This window comes from Henckelia pumila, chromosome 4, assembly GCF_033568475.1.
Source record: "Henckelia pumila isolate YLH828 chromosome 4, ASM3356847v2, whole genome shotgun sequence".
NCBI lineage: Eukaryota > Viridiplantae > Streptophyta > Magnoliopsida > Lamiales > Gesneriaceae > Henckelia > Henckelia pumila.
In genome coordinates this window covers 206,932,194-206,947,933 of record NC_133123.1, presented here as the reverse complement: position 1 = coordinate 206,947,933, position 15,740 = coordinate 206,932,194, and the positions used below count along the sequence as shown (strand labels likewise).

General features: G+C 35.7%; 2 protein-coding genes across 3 annotated transcripts; both read left to right on the top strand.

Moving 5' to 3' along the window:
* Positions 1-7,301: 7,301 nt before the first annotated feature.
* On the top strand, positions 7,302-10,576 carry LOC140863859 (uncharacterized). 2 transcript variants are annotated; one of them, XM_073267609.1, is made up of 9 exons: positions 7,302-7,472; positions 7,560-7,809; positions 7,881-8,027; positions 8,342-8,393; positions 8,563-8,737; positions 8,935-9,017; positions 9,297-9,506; positions 10,211-10,328; positions 10,448-10,576. In XM_073267609.1, exons 1-8 carry the CDS (start codon positions 7,418-7,420, stop codon positions 10,319-10,321), a joined length of 1,083 nt encoding a protein of 360 aa, XP_073123710.1. In that variant the 5' UTR covers positions 7,302-7,417; the 3' UTR covers positions 10,322-10,328; positions 10,448-10,576. The 2 variants fall into 2 exon arrangements, with proteins under 2 accessions (XP_073123710.1, XP_073123711.1); XM_073267610.1 differs by lacking the exon at positions 10,448-10,576 and having other exon boundaries at positions 8,842-9,017; positions 9,297-9,495; positions 10,211-10,289.
* A 2,168-nt stretch (positions 10,577-12,744) lies between these two features.
* LOC140863861 (protein SAR DEFICIENT 4-like) lies at positions 12,745-15,511 on the top strand. Its single transcript, XM_073267611.1, has 2 exons — positions 12,745-14,071; positions 15,158-15,511. Exons 1-2 carry the CDS (start codon positions 13,058-13,060, stop codon positions 15,161-15,163), a joined length of 1,020 nt encoding a protein of 339 aa, XP_073123712.1. The 5' UTR covers positions 12,745-13,057; the 3' UTR covers positions 15,164-15,511.
* The last annotated feature ends 229 nt before the right edge of the window (positions 15,512-15,740 follow it).

The window sequence follows — 15,740 nt, the reverse complement described above, 5'->3', positions numbered from 1 at the left end:
AATTGGGTTTCACTTATCTGATGTTGCGGACAGCTAGCGCAAATCTTCGCTCCCAATACTCATGTAGTGACTCTCCGGAGTATTGCTTGATTCCACAGATTTCCTTCCGGATGTTCGCAGCTCTAGAGGCTGGGAAATATTTCTCCAGAAAGATTCTTTTCATTTCCTTCCACGTTGTGATGGAACCAGAGGGCAAGTAATACAGCCAATCCTTAGCAGCACTCTTCAAAGAGAAAGGAAAAGCTCTCAGCTGAATCTGCTCCTCTGTCACTCCATGGGGTTTCATACTTGTGCAAACCACGTGGAACTTCATTAAGTGTTTATTCGGATCCTCACCTGCAAGACCATGAAAAGCAGGTAATAAGTGAATTAATCCAGATTTGAGCTCAAAAGTAGCATTATTTTCTAAAGTAGGAAAAGTAATGCATAAAGGTTGTTGATTGGGGTCAGGAGTGCCCAATTGTCGAAGACTCAGATTTGCATTAGCAGCCATCTCTTCTTCTTCTAGAAAAGCAGCTTGAGCAGCGGTTTCTTGTTGTTGCCTACGGAGTTCTCTCCTTCGCCTGTGCAAAGTTCTTTCAATCTCCGTGTTGTAGGGGAATTAATCTTCAGAAGATTCTCCTGTAAGCATTAACAAACCCGAAAAGCACTGGGGAAAGAATATAAAATAAAAAATAAAAACAAGAACACAAATAAACTAAACGCCTTCCCCGACAACGGCGCCAAAATTTGGCAGCGCTCAGTCGTGTCGCGCCCAAATTACCCGACTCCAATCAGATAAATAAATTATGTAGTAGTGAGAGTAGGGATCGTTCCCACGAGGAAAGTGATATTTATTTGTATTCTTAAAAATACTGAAAATAAATAAAAGGGGGTTTGATATTGAGATTAACTACTAGAAATTTAAGCAATTAAAAATTTAATATTATCACTATAATGCAAGAATAAAAATTCAACTGGAGAAATCAATAAGAGACGAGACTTGGTATCAGTCGACTACATCCTTGATATTCATTCATTCAATCATCGATTCCCTAAAAATAATTAATCATATTAAATATTCGTCATTGAAAATCAAATTCCTATTTAACCTTAATTTTTAGCTAATTAGAAAACAGTATTCTAAATTAACTCTTACCCCATAAATTAACCCAATACCAGCGATCAGATTTAAATCCACGGTAGTATTCAAACTAGTAAAACTGACGAATCTAGACAACACAAACACCAGCGGTTGTATTTAGCCTAGTCAATAATTGACCCTACAATTTAATAAATTCAACAGCAGAAAATATCAAACGTAGTTGCATTCGCAAATTAGTTAATTCAAACAATTACGGATTTGAATTCTAATTTAGCTATAGTTTGCAAAACAAAATCCTAAGATGGTCAATCCTAAAATCTCGCATACAAACATGAAATAAACCAGATCAAATATTGATACTTAACAATAATTAAACACTACGAATCGAATCTCATGAATAAAATATATCAAGGTTTCGTCTCCCTCAACCAAGTATAAAAGGTTTAGCTACAACGATTCATCACCCAATCAATAAAAATTCAAAGAAGAGAAGAAAACTAGAGGAAAATTGAAACAAATAAAACCTAGCCGCCTTAGAGATCTCCCCCCCAAGTCTGATAATATTCCCCAAAAAACGGAATTAAAAGCCTAATAAAGTCTAGAGTCCAAAATAAAAGAGTTTCCAAAAATATAAAATTTTTCCCGAACAGAGTTTTTGATTTTTGATCGAACCAACTGCATCTTCTCGATGGTCATGATGCAACTTATCTCGAGTGACATTATTGATTTGTGGAGCTCTCTTAATTGGGGGACTGTGTCAAAGCATCAGTAATTTGTCTGGAATGGATTTGAGGATTACTTAGGATATTCAAAGTTTTTTTTTAATTTGTTTTTGAAAAACATCGGTTGTTTCGGTCGGTAACCGAAATAACCGATGTTTAATCGGTTCGGTTAACTCGGTTTTTATGCTAAAAATTGGTCGGTTCGGTTGTTCAAAAAAATATTTCGGTCGGTTCGGTTTTTTTAATTTCGGTTCGGTCGGTTCGGTTTTGATCGATTGCACACCCCTAGTGGTTTGTGATTTAAATAGATAGGTTATGCCGAAATTTTGAAAAATCCATATTTTATTTAGTTTAATATTAAGAAGTAGTTAGGGTTGTTTCAGGAGTATCCATAACAAACCTGTAACAAAAACCAGGAACGCACTTAGTAAAGTCAAGTGGTGGCTCTGATGGCACATGAAAGAAATGGTGTACGTGGTTTGTTATGTGAAACAGACAGTGTTGTACTTGGTATTATAACACCAACACCAACACAGTGCAGCGGAAATTTAAAGCATAAATAAAACACAAATAAATAATTTTGCACGAGTATAAAAACTCGTGCGGGTGCCTTAGGGCTAAATATAACTAGAAAACTTAAGATCAGTCTTACAAAGCAATACTAGTGATTTTACGAAAAATCAATAAATCCTAAATTTCTCAACAAGTTAAGAAATCAAACTTGCATCCTAAATAGATCAGAGTAAAAACAATAAAATGCAACTCCCGTAGCCTAAATTGAAGAACCACAACAAATCTTCAAACAACACAGTTCCCACAGTGTTGTCTCTGATATCTTCAACACGAACGACAATACGGGGACACGCAATGACAAAGATTGCAAAACCGTCTTCAGAGTTCTTCAATTATTCACTGCGAATACTTCGATATATGCTCTGAGCATTGACGTCTGAAGTACCATCTTTCTTGTGCGTGAAAACTTTCTTTTATAGATTAGAATCCAAGTCTTGAAGGTTTCCTTAGATAAAGTCCTACAAGAATAAGGAAACATTATTAAGTAGAAATAAAACTCTATCAAATATATTAAATCATATGTTGATAATATCGAATACTTAATATATCTAATAAATACCTTATCAAGATATAATTTAAGTATGACAAATATATTTCATAAGATATTTGAAATATATGCAAGATATTTGCCAAATATTGTAACTTGTCTAGAAAGCAAAATCAAATATTAATTATTAATTAAGATCGAGAATATCAAGGAATTAAAATTACTTTCAAGTATGCATGTATTATGTGTTTGCATGTATTATGTGATTGCATGATTTATATGATACAACATGTCATGACTGTATGTTGCATTCATATGCATATTGAGCTTTATTACCTTAGAGGTAACCTGTAGTAGGGAGCTCACCCTACGAGTCGTGGATGGTTGGATACGTGAGTCTTGTGTCAGGTCACCATGATTGGTTGGACACATGTACTAGTATCAGGTCACCAATATCCACTGGGTATAGGAGCCACCTCTTGAGGTGACGGCGCATCGTGCTATATACTTTGGGCCCGGTTTATGAGCATTTCTTGACCTGAGAATCTTGGTACCCAGTTTCACTTGCATACATGCACGTATAATTTCGTATACTGATACTCTCTTACTGAGCTTGTTATGCTCACGTTCCGTACTTTGTTGTATCTGGACACCCTATTCCATGGGGCAGGTCTGCGGCTGGATGAGGCAGGTGGTTCCAGGAGAGCTTAGGCAGTGTAGGGCCAGCAGGATTATTGTCTAGGCTTATGTTTTGATGTATTTGGGTTGATACATTTGGAGTTATTCGATTTAGTTGTATAACAATATTTAATCATTGTTTATGCTTTTCCACTGATTTTTTGATGTTTTTATTGATTAATTTAATTGCATGCTTAAGTTTCTGATTGGTAGGTGATCACGGCGCGGGTCACTACAATTAACGACCCAAAAGTTGGTAACGCAAAAAAAAGCATTTTTGGCAAAGTAAAACCACATAATATAATGATAATCGGCCCGTGGAAACACCAATGAGAGAATGAAATGCAATAAAGACATACCATCGGGTTATGCCTGATGATAAGTTCTTGAGATGATACAACAATTTGCTCAACAATTGGGGCTAGTGATCAAAGTGATGCTGATATTTTAGCTACTGCACATAATATGTGGAAAGCGTCACATGAAAATAAGGCATTCAAGTGCGAAAACATGTGAAAGATTGTAATGAAGTGCGAGAAATGGACTCCCTAATCACTTGAACATCACGTTAACAAGAAGTTGATGACTTTCGAGTCAGGGGCACACACTTCTTCAACCAATCCTGACACCGATGAAAAATTTGAAATTTGATCACGTCCAATAGGGCAACAGATTACCAAAATAAAGAACAAAGACATGGTTACAGATGACGGAGAAATCATATTGAAATGGAAACAAATGCAGGAATATCAAAGAGAAAAATTGACAATAAAAGAAGCTGAGATTTGGCATAATGATGCCAAGACGCTACAGAAAGAAATCAAATTGGAACAAAAAGATTATTATTCTATACTTATGAAGGATACAAGTGAAATGAAGGAGGCCCATATTCACTACCACATGAAAATAGTTGAATCAATTTCAAAGAGACGTGGCGTGTATTAGATGTATCATTTGTTCGTTTATTTAGTTATAAGTTATGTTGGTCTCTGTTGTTTGTGTACTTTTATGTTTTTTTTAATTAATTTTTTGTTGGTCTTTTTTGGTTGTGTATGGATGCGATTAATTATGTTGTTCTTTATTATTAACTATTAATATTTTAATAATGTAGTGTTTTATTTTATTATAATTTAATGCTTTAATTCATAATTTTTTTAATTAGTTGTGAACTGAAAATAAAATAAACAAAAAGATTATTTAGATAAAAAATCAATATAGTGCAACGAATATTATAACATTGATTTGTGTTTTACGTATAGTATATCATTGAAGTATGTGCAATAGATAAAGTAACGTCAAATTGTGTGCAATAGATAGTATAACATTGAATTGCAAGCAATGGATATTATAAAATCTCAATTTTTATTTTACAAATATGGTCTGAAACTTTCATTTCTGTCATTCAATATTTTCAACTTCTCAACACTTACAATAAAAATGTCTGAAGATCCACGTCGTGCTATGAATCGTTCGTGAATATTGGCAAAATGAGATGTGAGAAGATGCGGAAGATAATGCAGATCGAATGATGATTAAGCTATTTGAAAAGGAAGATCAGAGACTCCAAACAGCCTGAAAGAATGCACGATCTAGAAATTTAATGAAATATGTGAATTGAGATATGAAGACAGACATTCTTGCCTTGTCAAAAATTATTTCTCCAAAAATCCTACATTCCACGATGAAGTATTTCGGAGGTGATTTCAAAGCACAGAGATTTATTCGTTTGCATAGTCGATGCCCTTACAAATCATTCAAAGTAATTTCAATGGAGGAGAGACGCTGTTGGAAGACAAAGTTTGGCATATGCAGGCATGCAGCCCCTGTCGAGTCTCTCGATGAGTACGTACAGATGGGTGAAATAACTGTCTTGGACTGCTTGGTAAACTTCCGTCAATGTGTGATTGCTATGTTTGGGGCACGATACTTGAGAATATCCAATGACGCGGACACTCAACGATTACTTCAAATGCATGAAGAGAAACAAGGCTTCCCTGGAATATTGGACATCCTTGATTGCATGCATTGAGAGTGGAAGAATTGTCCCGTAGCTCGAAAAGAACAATATAATAGAGGCGATATGAAGTCCCAACAATAATTCTTGAAGTTGTCGCGTCTATAGACTTGTGGCTATGTCATGTTTTTTCGGCGTCGCAGGGCTGTGTAATGATATAAATATTCTGAAACAACGTTATTCAACGCCGTCCTATAAAGAAATTATCCGAATTTTCATTTTACGGTGAACGAAACATTATACAAAAGGATATTATCTTACAGATGAGATCTACCCAGAATAGGCTGCTTTCATCAAGAGCTTTTTGTGCTCTGAGGACCTCAAGAGGAAGAAATTGAAGGAAAGACAAAGAATTTGCAAGAAAGGACGTGGGGTGGGAATTTGGAGTGCTCCACGCTCGTTGGGCAATAGTTAGAGGTCCTGCACGACCTTATTAAAAGAATGATATAAAAAATATCATGTATACGTGCATTATTTTGCACAACATGATTATTGAGGACGAGGGAGATGAATCAGTCAACTGATTGGATCAAGACCCTCGTCCACTAGCACGAATTGTCATGGGCTCTACCCAAGAATTCCGAGAATATCTCCAGAATTATAGCGATCTACGTGACATAGAAGCACATTACTAACTTCGAGCCGACTTGGTTGAACACATCTGGGCACGGTACAGAGGCGATTAGTGAGAAATAAATTATTATCATGCAATTTCTCGGTTGTGTACGTTTATATTTTTTAAATTTATCTTGGTCTTTGTTACTTGTATACGTTTATGTGTGTGCTTTTTTTTTTTAAATTTATGTTGGTTTTTATTAGTTGTCTACGGATGGGATTAATCGATTCAAACTTTATTATTAACTAGCAAATAAGAACACACAATGTGTGTGATATAAAAGAAAGAAGAATGAATGTGTTTGAGATTTGTGTGAGAAATAAAGAACGTAAAAATGTAGAGAAGTGGAGTGATGATAGTTTAGATATTTTTAAAAAAAAACCAAGACACCAATTAGTTATTATAGTATGCTCACCCTTAATAAATTGTAAAAGATTATGAATGTTTTAATTATGTTGTGTTTTATTTTATTAAATCATTATAATGCCTTAAATTTTAATTTTGTATACGATTATAATTACATATCAATAAAATAAAATAAAATTTAATTTTTTTTTCAGATATGGAATTATTAATTTTATACATACAATAATTTAATATTATTTATTAATTTTTTATTAAAGATTAATTAATTAAATAAAAATATTAAAAAATTATTAATCAAATTAATTTACATAATTAAGAATTATTTAAAATAAATATATTTATTATATTATAAAAATTAAGATTATAAATATAGATAATAAATAAAAATTGTAGGATGTTGTATAAAAATGATTAGTGGGATCATAAAAAGTTGTATTTTGGGTTTAGGATTGTGAAATTTATAAAAATTGTGTTTTTTTAAATAAAATTTTAAGATTTGGATTTATGTAGTGTTTGGTAGAGCAGAAAGCACTTCTCAACTTTTCTTTCACAAAATTTCAAAATTTTATGAAAAAAAACTAAACAACATTTTAAATTTCAAAATTTTGGGAAATAAGCCGAAAACTTATTGTATAAAATCTCTTGGACACTTCCTTTAGTCATCTAGAGGTTAACTGTTTAACCAATATTATTTTGTAAGTATATCATTTCATAGTGTGGAAGGGAAGTAGCCGCGGTGCTTCAAAATTTCAATTGCACGCTCTATCCCAAAATCAAACTCCCGCCCGAGCCTACAACCTGGAAATCGTCAGCGCACAAAACCACCTCCGCGTGCCGCCGTGGACCCTAGCCGCTCCGCCGGATACCAAAAGACTATATGGACGACGTCGATCGGTTGTTCCAATGCTTCAAATGTGGAATCACTCCTCCTCGTACCTTTTCTCTCTACATTTACCCCCATTTTCGTTGATTATGTAAGAATTCATTCAAATTTACAGGTCCATTGTTCTGTGTTTCAGAGTCTGCTATCAGAGAAAGAAGGAAAGAGAAACGAAAATTAAAGCAACAGGTTTCACCACGACAAGAAGCATCCCCATGTACTGACACTCAAACGGCGAAAATATGTGCAGAGTCGAGAAACATTAGTAAACAATTCTCTCCAGTTGTGTTTTACGGCTCCCCGCACGCAGTCCCTCCGAAAAGGCCGGCTCGCTTGTTGCGATTGCTGCATGAGATTCGTGCTGATCTCGCTGAACAAAATAAATTGAGGTAGAAAGATAAGTTCAGTTTTGTGGAAATTGATACTATCATTTTTGGATGATTGAATGAGTTTGTTTCAGGGTGGAGATATGGAAAACATTTCCAAGACAGGAAGAAGCAATAAAATTGGCGAAACAGCATGCAGATGCTCGAGTATTTAGTTACCAGGATCACGTGAATGGTGTGAGAAGGTTCCTTGTTTCGAAATATAAGGAGTTTTGGCAAAGGCAAGTGTTTGCATATCTGTTGTATCTTTTTAACTTTTGTTTGATTTGGAGTTGGGAGATGGAGAAAGTGCAAAGAAGTTGCTTACTCTGTTTAGTTTTATAGCACAATGCAGGATTTGGAACTATTCTGTCTAAATTTGTGCTCATTTTTTTGAGAATGAAAATGCCAGTAGTGTTTTTCATAAATTTTCCTTCCTGAATGAATCTATATTCAAACAGATCTCATTTCCGTCCATGTTTGTATATGGAATCGTAATTGCTCGTGCCTCTTGCATCTGAATTGTGTTATCGGTTGTTTGTTTCGATCTTTGTAGGTATAAAGGTATGATTTCTCAATTTCGACATCATTATGAAGTAATTCAAGAGGTAATAACTTCATCCTTCACGCTTTTTTGGAGCTAAGCTCAATTGGTTCCACTGATCAGACTTATTTTTTTTGGTGGAAAAACTATTATAAGTGCACCTTCACCCTTGTTTTTCCTGGATGGAGATGGGGCACTTAAAGCTGTCTTGCTGACTATTGTCATATATTTAGGGACTACCGTGCCATTTATATTTTGATTTGGAGTTCAATAAGAGAGAGAATGCTGGTAGAAATGGAGATGAGATGGTAGATCTCCTGCTAATTGTCACCTTTGATGCGCTACTGGAGAAGTATTCTTTTCAAGGAAACCATGATATGGTGGTAGAGCTTGATTCATCTACTGAAGGTAAGATGCTTGCGAGGTATCACACTTGGCATCTTTAGAATGATTCATTTCTTTTTTTATTAAACTTAAGGCACGAGCCTGAACATTGTTATTATTTTATACAGACATAGAGGATCTGCAGGAGAGGGCCTATAGGAATGAAAATTTGCCTGCTTTTTTTACATGCTCATATGCTCTCTCTGTCTTATTATTGGCAGAAAAGTTCTCTCGACATTTAATAATCCGCTTGCCGAAGACTGCTTTCAAAGACAACTCACATGTTGGTGCATTTGTAGCTGAGGTATTTAAACCACATAAGAGCATTTTGGTACCCCGATATAAATTGATAGCCACACCATCTGCTCATTTACATGTTTAAGGAAAGAGTGAGAATTTTCTTGTTCTGCATACATTTACAACCTTTTTCTTGCAATAAATTGTTATGCTTAAAGATAAAGATCAAACATGTGCATCTCGTGTGGTGTTTTAAAATGTAGGTATCTTAATATATGTTTTTCACTTGATATATATTTACTAGAGAATGATGTGAAAGCTGCATCTTTTCATGTGTTATGGCCAGATTTGTTCACGCATTTACAGTTACAAAGAAAGGGATGAAAATTTTCAGAAACTGTTTGTATCCAAGGATTCGAGTTCTGATAGTCAACACCAGCCTTTTGTGGATACTGCCGTCTATTCTAGGAATCGTTGCTTTCGACTGTACTTATCATCTAAAGCGGGGAAGAAATCAGTTCTTCTTGCTAGTGGACGCTTTAAATGTAAGGATATGGTGAGCAGTGTTTTTACCCAACTTCTATAGCTCACTATGTATTTCAAAGTCTTAGCTGCATCTCTTGTCAAACGAGAATTGGCTAATATTACTTTACTGCAGCACCTTCTATGTTCATTGAATAATGACATACGCAGATAATTGGAACTGAAGGTCAACAGACATTGTATTCTAAAATAGTGGTTTGAGAATAACCGTGGAGTCAATAACAATATATAAGAATTAAGAACTGAACCATGCAATTCTTTAGTAAGTTGTGTCATAAGGTGATTAAGCAGAGTTTTTCTGTTCTTTTCCTTTTGCTATGGTCGGAGGAGTGCAGGAAGTTATCCCAGAGTCTTTCAGTTAAAGTTTTTCAATTAAAACCATGGATCACTACTCATTATTTTTTCTCATTTATTTTTGTAGACACGCATATTAAATCTCATTGCTAAACATGAATCAAGTGATTACGTGATCCCGCTGATACCGTGATCTCAATCATGAACCTCCTTTAGAATTTTACGGAGCTCTCATCTGATCCTATTGCTTGTGTCAGGATGCTCGTATACTATAGACTAATGTCTGGAAATTTTCATAAATGGAAATAAATTTCAAAACTTGATTCGTAATCTGCCATAATCCATTCAATTACATCGACAGTTCCCTTTTAATTCTCAAAGTTGCCATTGTATCTGATATGATCTTATCAAAATATGTGTCAGAACGATGAAGAAGTTTTCATGGCATCCTTGATTTGCAACATGGACTCCGACTGTGAGAAGCTTTTGATTTGCAAAATGGATTTTAGACTGTGTGAAGGAATTGCACTTTGACACTGAGGTATCTTAACCTATCTACACCCTTTTCCTTGTAAATTCTACTGCCACAGTCACCAATGCACTCTCGCTTACACAGTTAATGCTTCCAATTATTGAAAATCTTTAAATTATTTGTTGCAGAATACCAGTAATACCCAAAAACTTTCCGGCTTTCCTAGAAAGTTTGACACAAATGTTTTTACAAGTTATGCTTCAATGACTTATTTAATGGGGAAATCTCCATTTCCAGCTTTGGATGATTTTGTTGAAACCATCGCTTCTCACGGAAACGTATCAGGTGCTAAGATGGTCCAAACATTTTTTTGTGTGAAGGAACTTGGCACATTTCTTTTTGTTTGAGTTGTTATCGTATATTATGAAGAGTTCGGTGCCCTTGGTCTTTCTGCCTTGAAAACAAATTCTCATTCACAGCTGAACTGGTGCCAGGAAAAATTCGTAGCTGGTACTGGCTCTCAGAATGTGGATTGCTGGTTTATAGCATGTCTAGAAATCGATATTGTGAACGAATTGGCCGAGAGCATAAAAGCAATCATGGTATCTATTTCTGAACTCTATCGATTATTATCCTTCATGAATCTTGTGTTTCATATATTGCTCTCCTGTAGCTAAACTTAATTAGATAGCAATTGTAAACAAGATGACATCCGTGGTTGTCCATTGGTTTATTGATATAGTTGAAAAAAGGATCTTTGGCGATTCAAGGGGTAGCTTAGGATCATTCATAATGATGAATTTACGGATCAGTTGACACACATTCCTTTCCTTTACTTGATTATTGGATCTCTCGGGTCTGGTTTCAGTTATTCATATTTCAAATTTTTTTCTCATCGTCGTTATTTATTCAGGAACAGAGAATACATTTTTTTTTAGATAATCATAAACTGATGTGGATTAACACGTAAGATCTTTTTGTTTCAGTTATTTATGTTATTGATATCAAAAGGGCTGTTTATTATCAAAAGTGCCATGATCCTGATTGCAGAGGTAAGCACTGCTAACATTTCTCCTCCCATATTTGAAAACATTTCAATATTGTTCAAAAGGGTTTATTTGGCTGGTTGAATTTTCTAGGTTATCGATCTCCTTTGCGTCCAATCCCTGATGATCTTTGTCCAGATCCTTCCTTTACTTTCGATCATGCTAGAGACAGTAATGATCATGGACATGCCAGTTCATCCGGTGGTGAAAGTAACACAGGTAACTGTGAGAAAGAAGAGTGGTGGCATGAAGTCACCAAAGTTGCTGACCAGGTCGAAAATCTTCAGAAAGCACTGGACCTTACTCGGGTGGTTAGTCTCACTCGATTTACCAAGTTTTCTAACCCGAAGTTGCTTTTGCATATTTCTTTCGTATCCGGACTATGCTGTTCTGATTCATTAATCTTTCTTTCCAACTCCTACGAATCTGTTCCAGCCATATTCAGTAGATTCTCCAAATGTGACAGTTGCTTACTTGCTGCACACAAATTGCGTTTACCGCAAGATTAGTTGCTATACCGATTAGATATTTGGCTTGTGTCTTGCATGCATGCCAAGATGTTTTCTTGTTCCCTTGGCTCTGCCAAAGTGTTTGTCATGTAACGTGTAGCATGAAAACACTGTTTCAAATCGCCAAAGATCTTCTCAACTCGAGAGCCCTTACACAGGAACTTGACATTTTGTAAAACTTGGAACCTCCAATTTCTAAAACTATATACACAATGATGCACAACAAATATTTGATCCAACAAAAGATGCAACAGGCAGACTAACGTCACTCATCTGTATTAATGGACGCCTTATTAGTTTCGAGTAGTTTTCCATATCTTCTTTATTTTGTATCATACATTTATATGAAGTGGCATCCCGCTTCGTCGGTGTTTAACAGGACGAAGCATTTGAAGATGATGAAAACTGGTGGATGGTTGCTGAAGACAGTGCATCCCAAACAGAATTAGCCTACGTTCGACAACATTAGCAATTGTGGAAGATTTGTTTGACCAAAATTTGGAGCGCCTGCCCGGTCAGTTTTCTTCATTCACTAATAAATTTTTGTGAAAATTTTAAAATTAACAAATTCTAATGTATTAATCTGTTCACGAGGTTTGCATGTTGCACTTCACTAATAATTTTTATCCATTCAAAAATGTTGGGGTTTAAACTGTAAGTTTGAAGTAAAATTAGCAACATGAACGTGTTAGGTGTCTGCACAGTTTTTATTGTTTGGAATTTTTTTAAAGTTTAACCAATTTTTGTATTAAAAGATTTGTCATATCTATACTATTAATCTATACTATTAATAAAGGGAGAGAGACTAATAATAACTATTTTTGGTGAGCCTTTTTTATATTTCAAATATACCCTTAATTTGTTGTGTTTTTTAGTTTTTTTAATTCAAATTTGATTTACTTTTTTTAATTTATTTATTTTAATATTTTTTTAATTTAGTGAAAGAATGTTTGAATTTATTCCGTCACAATTATAAATAATTATAGAATTATATTTATTTATTAAAAAAATAGTTCATATTTTATATTTTGTGTACACGCATACCAAAGTTGCTAGTCATAATTATATGTTACTTGGGTGTTTCAATCGAGCTATGAAATTAATTGTTTTTTATATCGACAATTAAGTGATTATAAGTTAATGAAGCAGTTTATTGCGGAAATATCATTATTTTGAAACTTGTTCAATTAACGTGAAGGTCATTGTTTATGCTAGTGTACACCTCAAATTCCAGAATCCGATTATGGCAACGACCAAAGAAGATCAAGTCAACGTCGCCACCACACCGCCGCCAGTCTTCCTCTCCACCACCGCACTCAACTCTCTCATCACCCATAAATCCCTCATACGCCACCTCCAATCCACCCTACCATCCCACTCCGCCACCATCAACTCCCCTCTCCGCCACACCCATCAAACAAGCCCTTCGTCCTCCCTCCTCCTCATGCCTTCTTGGTGCAATTCACCATCTCTGCCCTATATGGGTGTCAAGCTTGTCACCTACTTCCCCAACAACTCGACACTCAACTTGCCTGGTGTACAAGCAGTTTATGTTCTCTTTAACTCTCTCACAGGCCAGCCCTTGGTATCCATGGATGCCACCGGGCTCACACCCTTCCGCACCGCCTGTGTTTCTGCCTTGGCTTCGTTTTACTTGTCGAGAGACGACGTCGAAACTCTTGTGATGATCGGAGCTGGTTCTTTAGCTCCACATTTGATCAAGGCACATTTGATTATGAGGCCAAGTTTGAAAAGAGTTGTGGTGTGGAATAGAACTCTTGAAAAGGCAAGCACTTTGGTTGATGAATTGACGAAAGAGGGTGATAGATTTCAAGGGGTCTGTTTTGAGAGTAATGGGTGTTTGGAAGAAACGGTGAAACTGGGGGACATCATCTCTTGTGCTACGAATTCAGAAACACCACTGGTAAAGGGGTTGGATTTGAAGGCAGGGGCACATTTAGATTTGGTGGGGTCGTTTACTCGGTCAATGAGGGAGTGCGATGATGAGGCATTGAGGAGGGGTAGGATATATATTGATAATGAGGCGGCGGTTGTGGAGGCCGGGGAATTAGTCGGTGCATTGGAGAGAGGGGTGATAATGAAGGATGAGATAGTGGGGGATTTGGTGGAGTTGATCAAAGGGGAGAAACGTGGGAGGATGGATTTGGATGAGATCACTGTTTTTAAATCAGTAGGTTCTGCTGTTGTTGATCTGTTGAGTGCGCAGATTGTTTATGAATGCTGCTTGAATAATCAGGTTTATAAAAAATGATCTTTAAGGTTTGGTTGTTGATTACAAATCAAGATTTGGTTCAAACGCAATAATGTATAACCATCTTGTGTGCATATTGAACAAATTGTGTATTTGCATTTTTGTTTCCTGGTTGTTTTTGATATTGTGATGTTGAATTCGTGTCCTAAAGCATGAAAAGGTATCCATAAAGGATACCAAATGAGACTCTTGGTAGGTTTGAGCACAGCCGAGTTATGGAAGCATGGCGTTGAGCCGTCAAGTATCATGCACATTGTTTTCCTTGTGTAAGTTTTAGTGGTTTCGATTCCGACCTCACTCATTGGATGATGAACCTTCTGGCAAAGGAGCAGTGGCTTTTTTTTTTTTTTTTAAGAAACACCTAAAAACCTTGATAAATTAACTTTTCAAGCACATTATTTCTTGAATCTACACTGATCTGTTGTTTAGATTGAATTTTGTGACATTGCTTTTAAGGTCGGGGTACGAGGACTTTTGGAAGTTATACGTGAAACACGTATTCCACTTTTATGAAATTGTTGTGGAATTATACCATCATTTTTTAAGGCACCACGAAAATCGTCCCGCCATGTATTGTGTTTTTCTGAATCACGCTCCCTGTTTTTGCGGTGCCAACACATTTCCACGTTGAGGCTTTTGGTTAATCTTCCATGTTTCATTTGCTTGAACACTCAAGGTTTAAGTGTTTCAAGATATGGTTAGGCACAACAAAGAATGAAATTGCCAACCTCAAAATATAAATTTTCGCAACTCTCAACCTGAGGATCATCTTTCTTTGCCTTCAGCTTCATTCTTTGGGAGTGTACCTGTTTCCTTTCAGCTTTGGTGCTTATGCGTGGAGAGAGGCTTGGAAACTCATTTGGATTATATCGTTCTGCGATTTTAGTTCATATTGAAGCATGATAAGAACTTCAAATATAACACATTATTGGATGCACTAAAATATGTGAGTTCCGCATCTGGAAGCCATATATCTGGAAGTATATATTTTATTCTCATATTTTGGATATAAAAGATTAGTTTTTGTTGTTAATACAAGGTGCTTTACTCATGTTTGATATATATGTCCAGAAATAAGTGGGTCACATGATGGATAGCTTTTTCAAATGTTTGTTTCAAATTCAACGGTCTATTTTGTTCCAAGATAAAAACATGGTAGAATGATCTGTATCATTCATGATGAATACATGATGGTGGGAGTGTGCATTTTAGTATGGAGCACTCAAATAGATATGGGATTGGAAAGTGAAAGATTGATTGATACAAACTAATGAGGACTAGAAATGGGATTTGATTGATTGCAAAAGAAGCCCACAATCCAGCCATCTACTGGTTTCCTCCTACAAGTTGCTCCATGTCCCAGTGTTATGACTCGCGGGGAACACACTCATTAAAGACAGCTACAACAACATAAGACGGCCAAAGTACCTCAACAAAAAGGACATTAAGGACTAGATTGTACTTACTTCCACACAATTAAAGCTTAATTTAACTTATTTGATATTTATTTTTGTAGTTTGAATGAATCCAGTACCGTGCTTTACTTTACCTCTCATTTGCAAACCGCTTGGTGCGCTAGATCAGACCTCTAGTGAATGAATTCAAGTTTATTAAGGTAGTATTTGAGATAACTTGTAGGAAACATTTCTCAACC

What these genes read in the sequence shown, in the direction of transcription:
- LOC140863861 (XM_073267611.1), top strand. Translation starts at nt 13,058, where the DNA reads ATGGCAACGACCAAAGAAGATCAAGTCAACGTCGCCACCACACCGCCG.
- LOC140863859 (XM_073267609.1), top strand. Translation starts at nt 7,418, where the DNA reads ATGGACGACGTCGATCGGTTGTTCCAATGCTTCAAATGTGGAATCACT. An exon ending in ATTATGAAGTAATTCAAGAG is followed by an intron (nt 8,394 to 8,562) that starts GTAATAACTTCA and finishes TCATATATTTAG; the next exon opens with GGACTACCGTGCCATTTATA. An exon ending in TTGGTGCATTTGTAGCTGAG is followed by an intron (nt 9,018 to 9,296) that starts GTATTTAAACCA and finishes TGTTATGGCCAG; the next exon opens with ATTTGTTCACGCATTTACAG.